We start from the raw sequence: 22651 nt of genomic DNA, 5'->3' as shown, positions 1-22651 counted from the left end.
TCTGTAGTTCTACAGATCTATGATCATCTCTTCTCTGTATGCACAATTTCTAATCAGATATATATAAATATGTCTAGATTTTCTATCAATGATTCTTGCACTGCAGCACATTTTCACAATCTTATTATTAATAAGAGATGAGTCTCTGAGTACTCACAAAATTCAGGTAATCAAGATAATATAAATATCATAAATTTATAATAAGAGTTAATCTGAGCAGATAAGCTCTCTCTCTGTGTCTTAATTATTTTCAGGCTGAATACTTCAGTATAACTAAAGAAGTGAATACAGCTTTGTAAGAAATATCTGATCACACATACAGATAATCAGTTCTCAAGACTCTGTTATAACTGTGTATACTCTAGTGTTCAGCTTCTCTGAAGTCTGTGCATTTCTGATAATCTTTATATTAAATACAATAATTATCTGTATCATAGATGTAATACTCTCTGCTTCTTTGAAGAAAGAAATTAATATTTATAAGAGAATTAAGTATTACAGATATTAAGAATATAAGTGTGAATTTTCTTTATTTTTTCTTTATTAGACTCTAAATTGTGTTCACAGCTCTGTTTTTATTTTCTTATTTTTTAGCTTTAATAAGAGCATGATTTCTTCTTTTCTTTGTATACACTGCAGACTGTTCATCTCAGTAGAAACTCATTATCTTATAGATTAGAGTTTATAAATAACAGTTGTTAATATCTTTATTATAATCAGATTCTTAGTAAAGATTATATCATTCTGACTTATTAGAATTTACAGTATGAAAGTCATGTCTTAGCTTCTGCAGATATCTTATCTACTCAGATGATTCTTAAGTGAACTTATTCATTCTCTCAGAATACTCTTATCACTGAACCTTGAATCAGAGCTTATAATCTCACTTCTCTGAGTTAATAATTTCTTTGATCTGATATTCTCTTTCACTCTCTAGTATTTTATAAATAGAGTGATGAGTCACAGAGATCTCTTCTAAGAATTTCTTATATTTATGAAGTAAAGAGATATGAAAAATATTGTATATCTGTAATTCAGATAATAGTTTCAATCTATAAAAACTGTAAGCTAACTTTCTTCATAATGTTATAAGACTCTGTCTATAAGAGATTTAGCTTCTTATTAAATCTTTATATAATGATGTTTTCTAGACTTAATCAGACTTTATTATCTTTCTTAAAACTCTTTATAATATACTTGAAGTCATAGTATCTCTTCTGATACTCTTAGATCTTTCTCAAGAATTCACAGACTTTCTTTCAGATCTTCTGAATTCTCTCAGCTCATTCACAGGTATTATTACACTCTATAGTATACTCTCACAGGTTCATCAAAATCATCTGTGAATAAGTCTCAGTGAGTATCTCAAAGAGAGTTTTATCTATACTGATATACTTTAAGTTATTATATATAAACTCTGTGAGTGATAATTAATGCACTCAGTTATTTGAATTATAATTAACAAAGCACTGCAGATACTATTTCAATATACTTATCAGATATTCTATCTGACTATCTGTCTGTTAATAAAAAGCTATACTTAGATCTTATGAGATCTTCAGTATAGTTATCAGATCAGATCAGAACTCTTCTATAAAGATTAATTCTCTATCTGAGATAATATTTGCAGACAATTCATACAACTGAATCACATTATAAATAAAGATATAAGTTAAATTCTTTGACTTCAAGTTCTTATAGATGAATATAAAGTGTGTTATTTTAATAAAGTAATTCACTATCATCAGCACACTGTCAAAACAGGTATTATATATGTTCTTACTTTCAGAGAGACTTATAAGAGCATTCATTTCTTACTATTCTCAAGATTCTTATAGAATGAGTAGAGAAGTAAGTTCTTTATATAATCTGAATCATACTACTCATAAATTCTGATAAATAGTATAAGAATTCACTATCTTCTTTATAAGTTCTTATATCTTCAGTTAGAAGTATTTTCTTATAAACAACTTATGAGTTCTAGTATCTATAAAATAATCTACTAGAGAAGAGTCATGATACCTTTTAATAAGTTCTATATATAGAAACTTATTTATAAATATATAAATCTGACTCTTTCTTTACAAGAGATTATTTAAATCTCTTTAATTCTTTATTTCTGTAGAATTAATCTCTGCTATAAGCAGTTTCTGAATATACTGAGTATCTTCATTCTTCAGTTGCAGTTCAGACAATCTGAATAGAAGATCTTATAAAGACTTATACTCTGTTTTCTCTTACATCAGATCTTTCACAGTACTTCTCAAAGTTCACAAATTCTTCAGATTATAGATACTCTCTTCAAGAATTCTCACAGAGATTCTCAGAGTATTGACTCTCAGTGTTATAGAGAGTAGTTATACAGACTTCTTTTCTCTCTCTTTTCTCTTCTCTTACAGAGAATTGAGAGACTTTTCAGTCAATCTCTTTATAATAATCAGTTTAAGTATTCTGTGAAGCTTTTCTATCTTCTCTAGTCTCTCTGTATCTGTTATTCTGATCTTCTTAACATAGTCTGATCTGTAAGAGAGTTCATTCACTGAGTTCTTAGTTCTCTTAATATATTCTATCTTGAATCAGAACTCACTCAGTCTCTGAGCTCAGTAAATCTACTACTGTAAGAGTTTCTTGATTGAAGTAAACTATTATAAGCTGTTATAATCAGTTCTAACAGTAATCACTGTCATAAGATTCTTAAAGTAGTGATATCAGTGACAGAAGAATTTCACTATTATAAGAAGCTTCTGATTATAAATATTATAGTTAATCTCTACAGATTGCATCTTCTGTGAGAAAAAGATCACTGAAACTCAGTTCTTATTTAACTATAGTTATAAGACTATTTCTGAAATTATAAAGAAGAAGATATCTATCTTTAATCTAATTAAGAGTAAGAGATTAAAGTGAAACAGTATCACTATATCTATAAATATCTGTTTTAATCTTGTAAAGACTCTGTAAGCTTCTGAGATAAGAAAGTTCTCACAGTTCTCTCTTCTCAATAATCTTTTTATTCTTTATTTATAGAATGACTTCTTCTTATTTTCACTCTTTGACATGTCTATAAGAGTTAAGAAGATTCTTATAAATATAAAGATAAATCATCTACAGAAATTCACAAAGCTCAGAAAGATCTGAATCTTATAAATACTAGTTAACTTCAGTTATAATAGAATAGTCTTAACTTATAAAGATTTCATCTGAATATTATCTGCAATAATTATATATTCTAGAAAATTAATCTTATAAGTACTGAAGTTGCACTTTATAAGCTTAATATATAGTTCTATCTTATCTAAGATCTTTAACACACTTTATACATACTCAGTGTGTTCTTTCTTCTTCATAGAGTACATTATCATATCATTCAGATATATTATTATAAAGACATTCAGATATATATAAAGTATTTTATTAATGAAAGATTGAAATACTATAGAGATATTAGTCAGATTAAAAGACATCACTAAATATTCAAATAATTTCAGTATAGTTTCAAATGACAGTCTTTCATTCATTCTCAGACTGTATTTACAGCTGTGTATATATATTAATTATATTCAGTTATATGAATATGACAGCTCTTATAAGACAGTTAATCACATTCTTAATCAGAAATAGAAGATAATAACTCTTTATTATCTTGAAGTTCAGATCACAGTAGTCTATATATAATCTGAGATCTTCATTCTTCTTCTTTATAAATATTACAGAGACTTCTGTGAAGATCTATGAAGATTAGATGAAGTCATTCTTCACATTCTTCTTTACATAGATCTGCAAGATCTCTGTCTTATAATAAAAGAGTTTATAGATTGATCTTCAGAAGAGTTTCTACTCTTCCATTAAATTTATTATCAGATTCTTCTTATAGTAAGAAGAAAGTTCAGCTGTCTTTACTGAGCTGAATATCTCTATAAGATCTCAGTATTTCTCTGATATCTGAAGCTCAGTTTTCATAACTGTGAAGTTCTCAGACATTTATAAAGTTATTATATAGATAAGCTTATCTTCTCTAATTAACTCTATAGTATTAACTGATTCTATCTTTATAAGTGAGTCTGTTAACACTGATTAGAAGTATAAATCTGACTCATAGACAGCTATATACAGATTGTGTTTTTAAAGTTATATAAGTCTTAAGTATATATCATCTATAATATCTGTAATAATCACAGTTTCTGTAAATCTTCTTCAGATTTCAGAGAGATTTTATAATTCAAAGATAACTCTTATAAGTCTCTCAATTCTCAGATCTGAGTTCTCACACTCTGCTTATTATAAGAGCAGATTCTCAGTTTTTATCATTCAGTTTATTTACTTCATAAGCTTTAGAAACACTACAGTAACCTGAGATTCTGAGTTCATTAATACTTTTCATACTTACAGAGTAGCAGTACTGTGATATAATCTCTTCTTATAAGTAAGCATTTTCATCAGAAGAGTAACAGATTCAGATATCAGTTTTAAGACTCTTAAGAAGACTGTTACTGACTCTGTCTGTAACTTCTTAAATTTCTATTTTAATTTATTCAGATAGTTTGTATAGAGATATTCTGATTTAAAATAGATGAAGCAGAGTTTCTTTTTCTTAGTCTTTCTATTATATACTCTATTTATAAAAGCTTATAAAGCTCTCTCTCTCTACTTAGTAGTCAGATACAAATCTCTCTGTATCTTATCATCTTTCTCTGATAAATCTGTTCTCTGTTATTCTGACTCTTACAGAGCTAATCAGTGATTCATTCTTCACAGATCTATGACTCTCACAGTGATCTGTAAGTGATAAATGAGAGTTATTAGTTTCTTCAGAGTTAAGAACTTAGAGTTCTGCTTAATAAGCTTATTCTATATATCTTTATTCAGTCTCTTTATAAATATTATTATTCATGTCTTATTTCAGAGCTCTGTTTTCATAGATCTTAATTCATATTATAATTTCATGAAGTACTGTAAGTAGTCTTCATCAGATTTCTCATCTCTTTTTCTAATATTAATAATTATATCTCAGGTATTCTTCATTCAGCTCACAGAGTTTCTCAACTTATTCTCTAGATAGATCTTGAGAACAGACTAGTAAAATCTCTTATAATCATTCTCTAGATAATTCAGTCAGTTCTTGACTTCAGTGTAGTAGAAATCTGTCATTATATAGATAACAGCTTCTTTATCTTTCATATCACACAGTCACTTGTGAGTCAATTTCAAATACAACTTATAAAAGCTTTTATAGATTATAATTCAATAAGTAATCTTAAGTGATTGCAGCTTAAGAAAGTTTCTTTTCAGTTCACAGATATCTCTCAAGATTATGTCTAGAGACTCAGTTCAAGAGTGTTTACAAATAGTAAGCATTTCTTGTAGAAAAATAGCTTAGTCTTATAGAAGATACTGAAGAATATTCTTCACTGAGATTAATTTATTCATGAGTTCAGAGAGTTCCTCTGTCATAGATACAGAGAATAATGTTTTATAAGTAATTAATAAGTTCTCTGAAACTTCTTTCATAAGAGTTATTTATAATTCAGATGACTACTTCTAAGTGTCTGCAGTCAGATTTACAGAGATTAAAGTATATAAGTTTCTAGTTCTTTCAGTTATAACAGGCAGTTGCTGACTGACTGAGCTTGAAATATAAGAATAAGTACTCACAGACAATTATTCAGATGTTTGCAGCTTGATATAATATATACTGTTAACTACTAGAAGTATTCACAGTAGAAAAATAAAATGTAGAGATTAAATGTATAATAGTATTCAAGCTGAGTTATGAATAGTATTCATGAACTTCAGTCTATATAGTTGTGTATAGTCAAGAGCTGCTAACCCTATTGATTATGTGAGAGATAGGAATAGAAGTAAAGAATCCGCGAGAAGCGGGATTTCTTACACTTTTCTATGAATAGAAGAATGCGCAGTATTCTTCTCAGTTTTCTCACAATTTTAAGCAGATTTTGAGATAGTAGATTTAGAGACAGCAGATTCAGCTGCTTGAGTATATATTTTCTTTCAATTTAAAGAAGAAGAAGAAGAAGTAGAAAAAGAAGAAGAGTTAAATAAAGAGTCAGTGATTATACTAGAAATTTTCAATGTTTTTTGAACTGTGTTTGAAATTTCAAGTTTGAACTTGATCATCTTCTGAAGTTGTTTAGCCTGAGTATGAAGAATTAACAGAACTTCTTCATTCATCTCACTCAGACACTGCTTTTCAAGAATCTTACTTACTTTTTCAAGTTTCTGTATTTCAAGAACATATTATTTCTTTATTTCTTCTTTCTTTCTTCTCTTCAGAATTTCAATCTCAGGAATAGTATTTGAGAAAGCATCTTCTTTCACATTAACTGAGTGTATTTTTGAACTCATTATTCTCACTCAATGAAAAGTTGATCAGACTGTTTCAATTGAGAGATTTATTTAACTCTTTTAAATTGAAAAGTGAGTCAGACTGTTTCAATTAAGAGATTTTTAAGTCTATTTTCAATTGAAAAGTTGATCAGACTGCTTCGAAAGAAGAATAAAAGATTTTATGTATAAAACACCTGATTTTTTTCACACTAGTTCAGTAACTAGATTAGATTTTTGAAGAGAATCTAATAAATTAAAATTGATTTTTATAATAAATTAATAAAATCTTTACAATCTCTTTCTTGAAATACAGTGAGAACAAGTATGATATCAATTGATAATAAATCAGATAATATAACAATTTTTAAGAGAAAAACTGACAAAAAATAAATCAATTTTTTACAGAGAAATTGATTAAAACTATTCAATTTTATTCTAAATCATTCAATTCTTCTCACATAACAAGTGTGCCACTTAAATCAGTTAACAAAGAGTGTAAAAAAGAATTAAGTATTAATGAAAGCTCTTCAGTCACTGAAAAAGTAATTCTTACTTAAAAGAATATGAAATTATGATAGAAAACAGCTCTGTTTTTAATTCTTTGTAAGAATATTGTATAAAATTCAGAGAAAAGCATCTTACTTTTTCAAGAGATGTAAAAAACTATTTCTAAGATCTTTTTTTTTTGCATTAACTGCTGTAGAAAAATGAGATAGAAACTGCTAAGATATACACTACTGTATACTCTCTATCAAGACTTTCTCTCTTCAAAGTCTTAATATTATAGAGAATATAAGTCTGTTTCACTATAATAATATAAATATTATCAGTGAGATGTAGAGAAACTAGGTATTTATATCTTAAAATAGAAGACTTTGTCAATGATTATATTAATATAGAGTTAATTCTCAAATTCAATAGAAGTCTAGTATTACTGTTCTCAATCTCTTACAGAATCTATTGAATATTGAGATATTAAAACTAGATTTAATATATCTCACTGTGCAGGGATCAAAGGCTCAGTCAGACCTTGAAGTATACTGATTTTATAGTTGTTGACATGCTGTTGACTCATTGTCCGCTGGTTATGTATCAAATGCTGTTGCCGAGGTATCTTTTTGTATTTTTCTGCCAGGGATGGGCCAGATTGGGAAGGGCGGTACAAGGGTGAGACTTGGCGTTGATGTTTTGAAACATTAAAGATGGACAGGGTTTTCGCGGAGGTTGCTCCTCAGATATCTCCACAATTACAGATCAGGGATCTTCCAAAATCAAGAAGATTGGTGCATATGACTAGGTCTCTTCACCTTACAATTTGTATGGCAATTTGGCCCGGGGTTGTGGTGTGGGAGGGATGAACGGGGGATAATCCCACACAGGAGTTTTGAACAACGTCTGGTTCATGTTTGGCTGGATAACTCCACCACCACACGGGACATGCGGTCGGCGATGGGGTTAAAATGCTTGTATGATCGAGGGCTTTTCGATGGATCTATCGGCGGGGTCTTATTCGAAAAATCGAGCGAGTTCGTGGTGGAGCGGTATTCTGAGTTGTAGATACCAGCTTCTATAATAAAATCTAGATACTTTGTACTCTTGACTTTAAAATCACACTTGTTTATATCTATCAGTAGTTCTGCTTCTTATAGTCATTGTAATATTCTTTATATATATTCTTAATATTCTTTTCTGAACTCATCAGTAAAGATGAGAATGTTATTAAAATAAGCAGATATACACTTATTAAGAAAATCTCAGAGTGTTCAGTTAATATACTTCTGCAATATACTGAGAGTATTAGTCAATCTGAAAGATGTGACTACTCATTCAAAGAGATTATATTATGTTCAGAATACTATAAGTCATTCATCTTCTTCAGTAATACAAATCTTATGAAAAGTGATGATAATATCTAGCTTTGTAAATTATTGAGCTTGTCTGATATATACTAGAGTTTTATTGATAAGAGATAAAGAATAATAGTCTTTCTTTATCAATCTATTCAGTTCTTGATAGTTTATACAGAATCAGAGTTCTCTGTCTGATTTCTTTATAAAGAGAATAAAAGCTGCAGTAGAAGAGTTACTAATATATATGAAATTCTTATTTAACAGATTATTGAGTGTCTTTTAAAGAAGACAAAGTTCATCTTAAAACATGTTATAAAGAGAGTCTCACAGTGATTCAGAATTCTTATCATTCTTCTTTTTCAACTTAATACTGTAATCTATCTCTGAGTCTTATAAAACAGATAGATTTATAACATTATCTTATCAGAAGACATCTAGATATTTATAATATTATTAAGAGAGTTTTGTATAAGAATCTGTTATTATAACATAAGATAACTTTTCTAGAGCTTTTTTAATATCAGTTAAACTGACAGAGTAGATTATTATATGATTTTACTATCAGTGATCTTGTCAGTGACTTCAACAGAAGCATCTTCAGAGTATTTTATAAGTGTTAATAGAGATCTGTATAAGATTCATAGTCTTATGAACATCATTCTCATGAACTCAACTATTATTAGAAAATATTTCACTTCTATTTAAGATGTTTAATAAGATACCTTGTTCAGATAGTCAGATGAGTTCTAGTATAAAATTATATTCAAGATTATTAACTTTATATATATAATTTTCTTTGTATTGATATTCTCTGATATCAATATTTAGTTTTATTATATAATGAGTGTAAACATCTCTTAAGCTATCAAATTCTGTAAGAAGTCAAGACTTCAGTAAGAGAATACACTGAAGATTATAATATCTTACAATTAAAGATTTAATTATTGTATAGTAGTATAGACTGCTGTCTATTATAGCTTTTATATTATACATGTTATTTATCACAGTAGATACAAGAATTATATTCATTATTATTTTCTCTTTAAATTATTATTATCTGACTTCTTCAAGCTTCTGCTTATAAGTTTGAGTGGAAGCTAATCTTTTCTCTGTTTTATTAGAGTGTTCTCATAGTTATCATCTGAATCTTTCTCTAATATAATATAATTGATATGAACTGACACTGATTCTTTATTATTATTATTATTATTATTCTCTCATTATACTCATATGCAAGCGGAGCTTATGATGAGTCCTTGCGTGATGTTAAATACAGGCCAAGTGTTGATTATACAGGAGGAAATACAGGTGTTGAGACCACATCAAGATAACAAGAACATAGAAAATACAAAGAAGTGACAATTAAATACATGTGATAATAACTTCTCATTCCAGGAACATAGAGTGATTTGTTGAAGTGATTTGTACACCTCTGTATTTATTAGAAACCTGAGATGCTTGAGTTCTGGATTTAATGTATTCTCTGCGGGTTTTGAACTCACATGCCTTGATTTCTCACACCAAGGTGCTATCAGATGGCTGCATTAATCATTCAGTCACCGGGGCGACACTGATTCTTTCTTTGAATAAGAAGACATGTAGACTAATCAGCAGTTGAAAGTGATATATTCTAATCAGTTACAGTTAATACACACTTCTCATTGACATTAATCAGCTGCTTCTTCAGAAGTAATCTCAGAGACTCAGAAGTCAGTTCAGACAGCAGAGACTCTTGCTTGTATATAGATATTTAAATCTACTCAATTCATAGCATCTGTGTTATTCTTTAACACAGGTATGTGAGTGACTGAAGTGTAACATCTTCTGCTATTATTCTGCCTACTCTTAAGCTTGATAAGACAGTTATTCAATATTCAGAGTTATATATACAAGGCTTTATAAGTTAGAGCTTTATTACCACTTATAAGAGCTTATAATAGTTTAAAAGTCAGTGTCTTCTTGAGTATACTAATCTTCATTTAATTCTTTCAAGATTAACTGCCTGCTTCTAGAATCTTGATATCAAAGTCAGAGATAAATGTTATAAGAGAAGTATTTCTCTGTCAGATCCTCTATAATCAATCTTATATCTTCTGCTATATAGCAGTATCTCTGAATAGAATATCAAGATATTTAATAATATTATCAGAGATATATAAGACTGATTTATATACTTTTATTCATGAGTGAAACTTCTGTTTCATATAATTCTTTAATCAATCATTAATATATTAATTTTAATTAGTTAATAAATCAATGATATCTCTGTCTACACTTAGTTTCACAAGTATGTCTAATCTTTATGACAGGTAGAGAGTGAGATCAGAAGTATTAAAATATACAGAGACATTTAAATATTTCTTCAATACTTATATTATATTTATCTCTGATTCAGTCTGTGTTGAAACTATCTGTGTAGAGATTTTTTATTGAGGTAATCAGTGACTTTCTTTATATTAATGTTATTAATTCACATGCATATCAGCTATCTGCTGCTACTATAATTTCAGCATTGTTTAAAGTTACTGCAGTACTGTGTCTATACTTATATTTAAGAGTTCTCTTATATTATCAGTAATCATAGCTATATCATTCATTAAATATACAATATCTGCATTTGAGAGTTCTTCGGAATCAGAAGAAGTGTATTCATATAAATATTTCATACATCTAAGATGTCAGAACTCTCAGATCTTTCACTGATATTCTCTTTATACAATCTTATTACAGAGTCAGAGCAGCTGATAAGCAAGCTTCTATCTATTTAACAGAGACTCAGTATCTGCTTAACTAGTCTATGATTATTCATTTTCTTATTATCATGCATTGTTATATATTCAGATATCTTTTTAATAAGTAATCATTTCTAATAAGAAGATAATAAACATTTTCTAAGTATAAGAGGTCTATACTGATGTAAGAAATCCCGCTCCTCGCGGCTTCTTTACCTCTATTCCTATCTCTCATGTAATCAATAGGGCTAGCGGCCCTTGACTACACACAACTATATAGACTGAAGTTCATGAATACTATTCACAACTCAGCTTGAATACTATTATATATTTAACTTCTATATTTTATCTTTCTACTGTAAATACTTCTAGTAGTTAACAGTACATATCACATCAAGCTGCAAACATCTGAATAATTATCTGTGAGTACTTATTCTTACATTTCAAGCTCAGTCAGTCAGCAACTGTCTGTTATGCCTGAAAGAACTAGAAACTCATATGCTTCAATCTCTGCAAACTCTACTGCAGACACTCAGAAGCAACTGTCTGAATCATAAATAATCTCTATAAAAGAAGTCTCAGAGAACTCATCAATCACTTACAGAATATCATTCTCTGCATCTGTGACAGAGAAACTCTCTGAACTCACAAATAAATCAATCTCAGTGAAGAACATTCTTGAGCATCTCTCACAGAATCAAGCTATTTTTCTACAAGAAATGCTTACTATCTGTAAACACTCTTGAACTGAGTCTCTAGATATAATCTTCAGAGATATCTACAAACTAAAAAGAAACTTTCTTAAGCTGTGATTATTTAAGATTACTTATTAAACTACAATCTATAAAAGCTTTTACAAGTTTGTATTTGAAATTGACTCACAAGCTTAGCTGTGTGATATGAAAGATGAAGAAGCTGTCATCTATATAATAACAGATCTCTATTATACTGAAGTCAAGAACTGGCTAAATTATCTAGAGAATGATTATAAAAGATCTCACTAATCTGTTCTCAAGATCTATCTAGAGAATAAGTTAAGAGACTCTGTATACTGAACAGAGAACATCTGAGCTGTAATCACTAATATTAGAAAAAGAGATGAGAAATCTGATGAAGACTACTTACAGTACTTTATAAAATTATGATATAAATTGAGATCTGTAGAAACAGAGCTCTGAAACAAGATCTGAATGATGATATTCATGAAGAGACTGAATAAAGATATACAGAATAAGCTCATTAAGTAAGACTCTAAGTTCTTGACTCTGAAGAAACTGATAACTCTTATTCATTGCTTACAGATCACTGTGAGAGTCACAGACCTGTAAACAGCAGATCATCAATCAGTCTCACAAGAATCAGAATAACAGAGAACAGATTTATCAGAAAAAGATGATAAGATATAGAGAGATTTGTATCTAACTACTGAGCAGAGAGAAAGAGCTTCACAAGCTTCTGTAAATAGAGTATACAATAGAGAGATTAAGAAAAAGAGACTCTGCTTTATCTATTCTAAACTAGAACATCTCTGTGCAAACTGTTCAGATAAATTAAAATAGAAATTTAAGAAGTTGCAGACAGAGTCAGTAACAGCCTTCTTAAGAGTCTTAAAGCTGATATCTGAATCTGTTACTCTCTTAATGAAAATGCTTACTCACAGAGAGAGATTATACTGTGATACTGCTGTCTCACAAGTATGAAAAGCATTGATAAACTCAGGATCTCAGATCACTGTAATATCTCTAAAGCTTATGAAGTAAATGAGCTGAAAGATGAAAACTAAGAATCTGCTCTTATAACAAGCAGAGTGTGAGAACTCAGATCTGAAAGCTGAGAGACTTATAGAAGTCATCTTTGAATTGCAAGATCTCTCTGAAATCTGAAGAAGATTTACAGAAACTGTGATTATTACAGACATCATAGATAACATGTACTTAGAACTTATATAACTTTAAAGACATAATTCACACATAGCTGTCTGTGAGTCAGGTTTATACTTCTGATCAGTGTTGATAGACTCACTTATAAAGATAGAATCAGTTAATACTGTAGAGTTAATTAGAGAAGACAAGCTTATCTATATAATAACTTTATAAGTGTCTGAGAATCTCATAGTCATGAAAACTGAGCTTCAGATATCAGAGAAATACTGAGATCTTATAGAGATATTCAGCTCAGTAAAGGTAGCTGAGCTTTCTTCTCACTGTGAGAAGAATCTGATAATAGATCTGATAGAAGAGTAGAAACTCTTCTGAGAATTAATCTATAAGCTCTCTCATTATAAGACAGAGATCTTGCAGATCTATGTGAAGAAGAATCTGAAGAATGACTTCATTCAATCTTCACAGATCTCTGTAAAAGCCTCTGTGATATTTATGAAGAAGAAGAATGAAAGTCTCAGATTGTGTGTAGACTACTGTAATCTGAACTTCAAGATAATAAAGAGCTGCTACTCTCTGTCTCTGATTGAAAATGTAATTAACTATCTTATAAGAGCTGTTATATTCATACAACTGAATGTAATCAATGCATATACACAGCTGTGAACACAGTCTGAGAATGAATGAAAGACTGTCTTTAGAACTGCACTGAGATTGTTTGAATATCTAGTGATATCTTTTGATCTGATTAATATCTCTATGATATTTCAGTCTTTTATCAATAAAATACTTCATGTATATCTGAATGTCTTTGTAATAATATATCTGAATAATGTGATGATATACTCTGTAAAGAAGAAAGAACACACTGAGTATATACAAAGTATGTTGAAGATCTTAGATGAGATGAAACTGTATATTAAGCTTACAAAGTACAACTTCAGTATCTATTGAATTAATTTCCTAGAATATGTAATCACTGCAGATAATATTCAGATAGAATCTTCATAAGTTAAGACTATTCTATTATGATTAGAGTTAACTAGTATTCATAAGATTCAGATCTTTCTGAGCTTTGTAAATTTCTATAGACAGTTTATCTTTGTATTTATAAGAATCTTCTTAACTCTTACAGATATGCTGAAGAGTGAAAATAAGAAGAAGTCATTCTATGAACAGAGAATGAAAAGATTGTTAAGAAGAGAGAACTGTGAGAACTTTCTTATCTCAGAAGCTTGTGATTCAAAGGTTGCTTAAGCCAGCGTACGATTACAGGCGTACGCCGGCTTCTTATATTGTAATCTCGTACGCTAAATTAATTAGCGTACGCTATGGCCCCTTTACACTTTGTACGCGTACGCTAGTAGTTCGGAAGCGGCTGCAGTATTATCCGACGGTCGTACATTCTTCCGAACCACATCCTCCCCCACCAGATTCGGTCACGCCCATGTGACCATGTTGTACATCCTAGCTTCATGCGGATTAGCTCGCCACTAGCATTTCATGATTGTGTGATCTATCCCTGATTCAGCTAGTGTCCTGTGTATGCTCTCTCAAAGAAACTTTCACTATATTACATCACTCATTCACTAACTTTTCTCATCTTTCAATCATCATCTTCATCATCATCATCATTGAATGTCATCATCTTATTCAAGATTTCTACTCCTTCTTCTGTTCAACTCTTTTCATCTGTTCATCTATCACATCATACATGTTCCTGGCAATAGCTCTCTGTTCTCACAGCAAGCATCATTGTAGTGCTCATATCAGGCAGTTTGTTAGCAGTAAATGTAACACATTGTGAAACATGGTCAGGACTTGTTTATCTTCTAATGATTGTCAGAATGATATATTACTATGAATGATGACACATCTTCTTCACCTTCTTATACACTCTCAACTGTTTCTTCTTCTCAGTGGGTTTCTGATCATGTTTTCTGACATGATTTTGTGTGAATGCAGATGCTGATATGTTTGTTTTTATTCATGTAGAATCTTCACACTTTGACAGATTCATATCTGCTGATGATAGTGAACCTGATGTTGCATCCTTGATCAAGAACTTGAAGAATGTGATAATAGAGGAATTGTCTGTGTCATGTGTGACTGGGTCTTTCATGTCTCTTCTTGCTCCTTCTGCTGCTTCTTTCTCTGCTGCTCCCCCCTCTATCTCTTTCTCTGTCACTCCCCAATCTCCTACACTTGTCCCTGTGTCTGGTTCTCCCGCTCCCGCTACCCCTGTTCCTGCAACCCCTGGTTTTGCCACCTCTGCTTTCATTACTAGCTCTCCCTGTTTCAAGAAGATGTTGTGTAGACTTAATGAACTACATCTCTCAGCACATATGCTTCTGCCCTTCTTGCTGACTCTCAGAATAATTTATTGTATGAAGACTGTGTATGACATAACTATCTGAAGCTCAGTCACAGACACTGATTATTACATTCATTTTAAATATTCATGATGAGACAATTGTCTGTTCATTTCAGAGAATCATCTCTCTTCTCAACAGTGTTGAGATTATAAGTCTTTTTCTTTTTCATCTTTTCTTTCTGATGCTGATTTTTCTATTCTTAGGAAAAATTGTTATGAGTTTTACTGTGTATGAAGTTATGGCATTCACAGATATCAAGAAACTTTTTACAACTGTAAAGTTCAATATCACAGAGATATCTACTCTAGTGAATTTCTTCAGAATAATCAATCTGTATCAGCCTATTCTCTGATATCTGTCATCTGACTTTGTAATGCAGGTGAAAGATATTCATGTTTTCAGGAACAGAAATATGAATGTTGTACTCTTTTACATCTGCAGGTATGAGGCTTGTACACCTTGTCTGAGATGTCATTGTGAGAATGAGCTGTTCACATACTGTGTTCTGCTTTCTGTATTCTCTCATGTCTCTCTCTCTCTTTCTGAGAAGCCTCATGCATGTTGTAATTGCATGTACAATTCTAAGATCAGTGAGTGTTCATTTGATAATTGTTATCCCTGTTTTTGCAGTTTTGTATACTAACAATAGTTCTTAGTTGCTTCAGCATCAGAGGCCATTTTAATCAAAGATGACAACATCACTGAGACTATCCTCTCTCATTCTCAAGCTTCTTCTGTTGCTTTCTCTCTCTCTCCCTTCTCTGTGAGGAAGGTTGTGCGCACACTGAGTTGTAAGTGTTCAGCCCTGAGTGGCTTCTGCTGTTGTTCATCTGATCCTGCACCTTCTTCTTCTGTTTCTTCCACCTCTGTCCCTCCTGCCCTGGCTTCTAGTCCTGCGGGTCTCACACTCTTCTTCAATTTCTCTACACATACATGTACACATTTCTATATTGGCATTCCAGTCAATCTTGTGATAAATGACATTAATGTCATACACAGAGCAGTAGAGGAATCAGAGATATATACAGTGTTGTTACAAGAGCAGCTTGCAGCTCTCAAATCCCTTGCAGATCTTGAGTTTTGAGATTTTCTTTGTTTTTGATGTTTTTCAGATGATGTGGCATTGGAAATAGATTAAATGTGTGATATATAAAAATGAATGAGATGTGTATGATAATATTTGTCTTTTATGACTGATTCTTACAGTTGATGACTAATTCATTATTTCTTTTCTTACACTTTTTCTCTATCTGCTAGTCACTACTCTTACACAATCTCTATATAGTACAGCATTTGATGACTAGGTTCAGCAGCTTCTAACTTTTTATAATTCTGTCTCACATATTATACTGTCTCTCTTCACTCACTCAGATCACTATAGTGAACAGTTTATCAAAACTAATCTTATCTGATCTCTGAGCATTCTCAGGGGTCAAGATAGCTTGGTCTCACATGTTCATGAATATTTCAGATAGTTCATTCTCTGTGATCTCTGCAATTGAACTGATGTAAACAGTTGAATTCAACTCTGAATTTCTTTTTCTTCTGTGATCTGACTCATGTGCAAGTCTGCTGCTTTAAGACTGCTCTTTGTCATGTTGCATCTGCTATCTGTGATGTGTTATTGTACAATCAGCTACAGTCTCATCACTTATTGAAGTATGATGTTTATCTGATTTCTTCATTTCTTCTCATTCTTTTCTTATAATTATGGAAAGATCAGAATAAGTGAGATCATTTGATTTGTAAGTGTCTATGATTTCTCTTACTTCATGAGACTTTTCAATTATAAGTCTCTTCTTTTTCAATGCTGATGATAGTGCTGTGAATAATTATAATCTGCTCAAGTCTTATATCTTTACTTTCATAAGTCATGAATTATTGATTAAGTTGTGTAAGATCTGTTTCTCTGATTCTTTCAATGTGTATATTCTCAGAGAATATGATTTGAGTATTTTATATGACTCAAACCACCTAGGTTGAAACTTTTCAGAACTCTCATTATGTATGAGAACTCACATTCTCATCTTGAGACTCAATTTCTTAACAAGTGAGTCTTGTATTCTTTTTAATTGAATTGCTCAGTTCAGAAGTAACTTGTTAGCTTTTGTGTGTGTGTGGCTGATCTCTTTCAATCTTAGTTCTGTGTCTGTGACTGTTGCATCTGCGACTGCTGCATCTGTAACTGCTGTTTCCTTTCTCATCTTTTCCGAAGCATTCTCCGGGATGCGCGGATGCAATTCATACAACAGGTAGAATGGTGAACACTTGATGACTGCATGCTGCTGGATTCATGTGACTAATAGTGCCTGCCTGAGATATTCATCTCATAATCTTGTAGACTTGCTCACTAGATATTTCATCAGCATGTTACCCAAGATTTCATTCAAGTGTTTCATCTTTCTGTTTGTCTGTGAGTGATATGATGTTGTTCTATAATGTCTTGTCTGTAACTGGCTCATGAAATGCCTCACTGCTTCTTCTACAAGGTTTGCACTGTTATCAATTAGAATCTCACGCGGCATTCCATAGTTGACATAGATCTCATCATGTAGGAACTTCGTCATCACCTCCTCTGTCATCTCTGGAACTGCTTTCACAACTGACCAGCCAGTAGTGTAGTCAATAGCAGTAATTATTCATCAATTTTCATTTAGTATTCATGGCAATATGTCTATGAGGTTCATCCCTCATTATTTGAATGATTGTATCATACACTTCATCTGATATTGTACTTTCTCACATTCTAACCCTTTCTTAGATCCTTTTGTGATCTGGTAATTTGAGCACTTGTAAGCATACACCTGAATGTCCTCAGCCATGCTTGACCAGTACACTCTTAATTTGAGTACACTCATGAGTTCAGGGCTTTCTAAGTGACTGAATTCCTTGTGCATGTGAGTCACTAAGTCACATCAAAATGAAGATTCTAGATAGAGAGCTTCTGTGTATTCTAGATCACAGTAAAGCATAATGTCATTTTTCAATTTCCTCAGCTTGAAGTTTGGAAGCATCTCTTCTACTACTTTCATGAGACACTTATTATTCAACATCTTGTCATTCTTCAAGTGAGAGATCATGATGTTCACTCATTCTGATTTCTTGCATTCTCTCAGTGTGTTTAACACAAACATCTCTTATGCCTGATTCACAGAACTCTCATTCATAAAATCAGATCTGTAACTGATTGCATTCAGCATCACTGTGTCTGATTCTTTTCAGTATTTGATATGAAGATTGTATGCTTGAAACTCTGAGATTCAATGTGCTAAGCATTTGAAAGGTTTTATTATTGATTATAGATAGATGAGGCTTTCATGATCTGTGATCATCATTGTCATATGTCTGTTGTTGATATATCTATTTTATAACACCAGTATGTGCTTGATCACTAGCAATTTCTTTTCATACACTGGGTAATTAAGCTCAGCACTTAATAGTTTCCTATCATTATACATCACTGAGTGCAGCTTGCTGTTCTTGCTCATCTGTAGAAGAGTGCCTCTGATAGCTCATTCAGATGCATCTGTCTCAATGTAGAAAGATTTATCACAATCTGATTGAATAAGCACTGAGAATGTTATTATGTATTCTCTCAGTGTGAGAAAAGCCTCTTTGCATGCAGCATTTCAGATAATTGAATGAAACTTCTTCTTTTGCAGATTTGCATCTATTTCTCTTAAGAGATCTGAGAGTGATGCAGATATTCATGTGAAATTCTTGATGAACCTGCAGTAGTATGAGACCAACTCAAGAAACTGTCATATGTGGTGTACATTTCTCAGCTGTGATCAATTCACTATGATATTCAATTTCTCTGAAATGAGGTGTATACAGTCATCACTTACTATATATTCTATGAACTTCAACTCTTCTGTTTCAAACACACACTTGATTGATTTAGCATAGAGCTTATACTCTGTCAGTGTTATAAGCACTTCATTGAGATGCTTCAGATATTCATTATATGAGTTTGAAAAGACTAGAATGTCATTGAGATATACAAGGCATGAGATTTCATTCTGTTTATGAAGAATTGTATTCATCATTATTTAGAAGATAACAGATGCATTTGTCAGACTGAATGATATTGTCAGGAATTCAAACTTTTCTCATTGTATATTAAATATGATTCACAGAACTGACAGTTTATCTACATGAATCTGCCAGTATTCTGAGAGAAGATCAATCTTTGATAGATATCAGGTGTTTTCAATCATATTCAACTGTTGTTGAATCTGTGATAGTGAATATTCATTCTTGATCATTAGCTTGTTGAGTGCTTGATAATCAATATACATTCATCACTCTTCATCCGCCTTTTTCATGAATAGGACTGAAAAGCCCCATGCACTTGATGAGAGTTGTATGAGACTATGTTCTAGAAGGTCTGTGATCTGACACTTCTGTTCTTTGAGATGCATTTGTGACAGAGGATATGCATTCTGATTGACTGGTTTTGCATTCCCTGTGTCAATCTCATGTACAAATCCTTGTTCCAGCAGCAATTCCAGTGGAAGATCTGTTTGAAAGATCTTCTCATGCTTCTCCAGAAGCTTCTTTATACACTTATCCTCCCGCATATCTTTTATCTTGGTTTCCTCTGCTTCCGGGTCCTGTATAACATATAGAATGCTTTTGAATGAGGTCTTGTGAATCATTCTCTTTGCTTGTTGATGTGTAAGCAGATTTAACTCTTCTATATCAGAGACATGGAATGTCCTTCTTATATCAGTTGATAGAATTGTATGAATCATTTTCTTTCTATCAGTCAACTGCATATAGCATGTATGTCATTGAATCTGTGAATTGAACCTTTGAAATCAATCAAGTCTGAGAATAAGGTCATATTTCACATTCTGCAGCTCTTGCACTCAAATATAGTAAGATCATTCTCTGAAGTGCAAGAGAACTCTTACTTTTACAGGTGATATCAAATATCAGTTATCAGATAATCTTATGTGTCAGAGATTCTTCACTCAGCAGATCTCTTTCAATCTTCAGATTATATAATTATTAATATATTGTATTGAAGCTTCTGTGTCTGCTAACACTTTTGCAGCCATCTCTCAATTCTTACTCAAGTGCCTCTTATACATTAACATTTCAGGCCTCAAGGCATTGAGATGAGTATTCACTTCATTCTTGCCTGCATCTCAGTCAGAAGCCTGCTTCTTCTTTGCATTCACAGGATTCAGAGAGTCATCTAACACAGGCATCTCTTTCACTTTGAAGGCTTTTCATAGAATATCAGTGAGTGTCTTCAAGCTCACTGATCCTGCTAGTTTTTTAACTGTGTACACTGAGTGCAATCTTTTGCACCATGATTTTGGCATTCACAGTTGAAACAAGCTCAATGCTCATAACATCAAGGTTTTCACCCAGAGGATCTCTTTTTTGAGAGATTCAGCACTTTAGCAATGGCATTCAGATCTAGATTCATCACATTCAGATGTGTGACTTGTGTTGTAGAAGTCTGATTATCTGTTCTCTGCTGAGGCATACTCAATTGCAGTATTTTCTGTCACAATTGACTTGCTTGTTTCTGTATGATGAGAATGTTATATGCTTTCTTCACTGTGCCTGGCTGTGAGGTTAAGCATTTTCATTTCACTCTCAACTCAGATGTAAGATCATGAATGAAGATCTGTAAACAGAAAGATGTTAGAAGCTCTTCATTCAACATGAGATAGTGTAAGCTGAAGTATGTGAAGTATGATGTAAGATCACTCACTTATCTACACTCAGTGAAGTGTTCATAACACTTGTCTTATGCATTCACTTCCTCAAAGTTGTGTAAGATTCACTTGGAAAACTCATTTCATGTTCATGGAAATGAATATTGCTTCAGGTCTGCAAGGTTCATCTTTTCATCAGTCATTTATAATGACTTCACTTTTCCATGTAGAAATGTGGTAGATCTTAAGACTTGTTGAAATTCTGTTGACTGTCTGTCTGTGAGTTTATATTCAATTCAATAATATGATCACATCTGACTTAGCCAGCTGATTGCAGCATCATTTTTTCAGTCATCATTGAAGCTTGATGACTCCAGCAGATCTCCTGACTTGATATATTTCATGCTTGAATTCTCATTCTGCACAGCAGTCTCTGATAATGTGTATGCTTCTGAAGAGATCATGAATGATTGTGATGAGATCTTCAGATTCAGTATAGTCATCTGTCTGTATAAACATTTGATCTTCTGCTGCAGGCCTAAGATCTGGTTTTCTCTATTCTTATTGATGATGATGATTGCATCAGCGAAGCTCTTCATAGTGAATGCTTGATCTGCAGCAAATGTCAATTGTTGTTTGATCTCTGTCTCAGCCTGTCACTGCATACACAAGACCTCAATCTTGTTTAGAATCCTCATATGTGTATGAAGCTTTGATTCCAGTTCAGCAGTCTCAGCTGCTTTTCTTACTGCTTTGAGTAAACCCTCTGAGAGGTTCTGCATATCTTTCAGTTCAGGTAGCAGAGAAGAATGTTATTCATATCAGCTAGAGAAGATATTCATTTCAGTGATTTCTTGTTGATTGTACAATGTCTATCATTATCACTGTATTGTTATATCACTATATCACTGTATTATTATATTGCTATATCATTATATTGCTATATCACTCTGTTATCATTGTACAACTCTGATGATGGTCACTCCCTCTTTTATTCTTCTTTTGAGTAGGGAGCAGACTCCTTTGAATCTGGTTCACTGCTCTCATCCTCTTTCTCACACCTCATCTGTTCGCGTCTCATATGTGGCATTCGCCTGGGTGTGGAGTTTTCCCTCAATAAGTGAAGCAGCATCAATCAGATGCTCTTCCACTCACTGCTCTTCATACACTATCTTTTGAGATGTTCTAGAACCACACTGGCATGATAACTATGAATCACTTTGTAGACAGAATTATCATGCCCTGGAGGAGCCTGCGCTTCTCACTGGTTTTTAGACATGCTATCAGATGTGATTCAAAGGTTGCTTAAGCCAGTGTACAATTACAGGTGTACGCCGGCTTCTTATATTGTAATCTCATACGCTAAATTAATTAGCGTACGCTATGGCCCCTTTACACTTCGTACGCGTACGCTAGTAGTTCGGAAGCGGCCGCGGTATTATCCGACGGTCGTACGTTCTTCCGAATCACAAGCTTATAAGATCTTTGTAAGATTAAAACAGATATTCACAGATATAGTGATACTATTTCACTTTAATCTCTTACTCTTAATCAGATTAAAGATAGATATCTTCTTCTTTACAATTTCAGAAATAGTCTTGTAACTATAGTTAAATGAGAACTGAGTTTCAGTGATCTTTTTCTCACAGAAGATGTAACTCACAGAGATTAACTATAATATTTATAATTAGAAGCTTCTTATAATAGTGAAATTCTTTCATCACTAGTATCACTACTTTGAGAGTCTTATGACAGTGATTACTGTTAGAACTGATCATGACAGCTTATAAC

At 32.0% G+C, this 22651-nt stretch overlaps 1 protein-coding gene across 1 annotated transcript; it reads right to left on the bottom strand.

Annotated features, from left to right (window-relative positions):
- Positions 1-21207: 21207 nt before the first annotated feature.
- BDCG_01040 (uncharacterized protein) lies at positions 21208-21642 on the bottom strand (the record flags this gene model as incomplete). The annotated part of the gene is made up of 2 exons (XM_045416549.1): positions 21208-21473; positions 21528-21642. The coding sequence occupies 2 exons, from the start codon at positions 21640-21642 to the stop codon at positions 21208-21210; spliced, it is 381 nt and encodes a 126-aa protein (XP_045272253.1).
- Positions 21643-22651: the final 1009 nt, after the last annotated feature.

This window comes from Blastomyces dermatitidis, assembly GCF_000003525.1.
Source record: "Blastomyces dermatitidis ER-3 genomic scaffold supercont1.1, whole genome shotgun sequence".
NCBI classification, from domain to species: Eukaryota; Fungi; Ascomycota; class Eurotiomycetes; order Onygenales; family Ajellomycetaceae; genus Blastomyces; species Blastomyces dermatitidis.
Note: the sequence above shows the minus strand (reverse complement) of the source record. Positions and strands in the feature narration are given on the sequence as shown.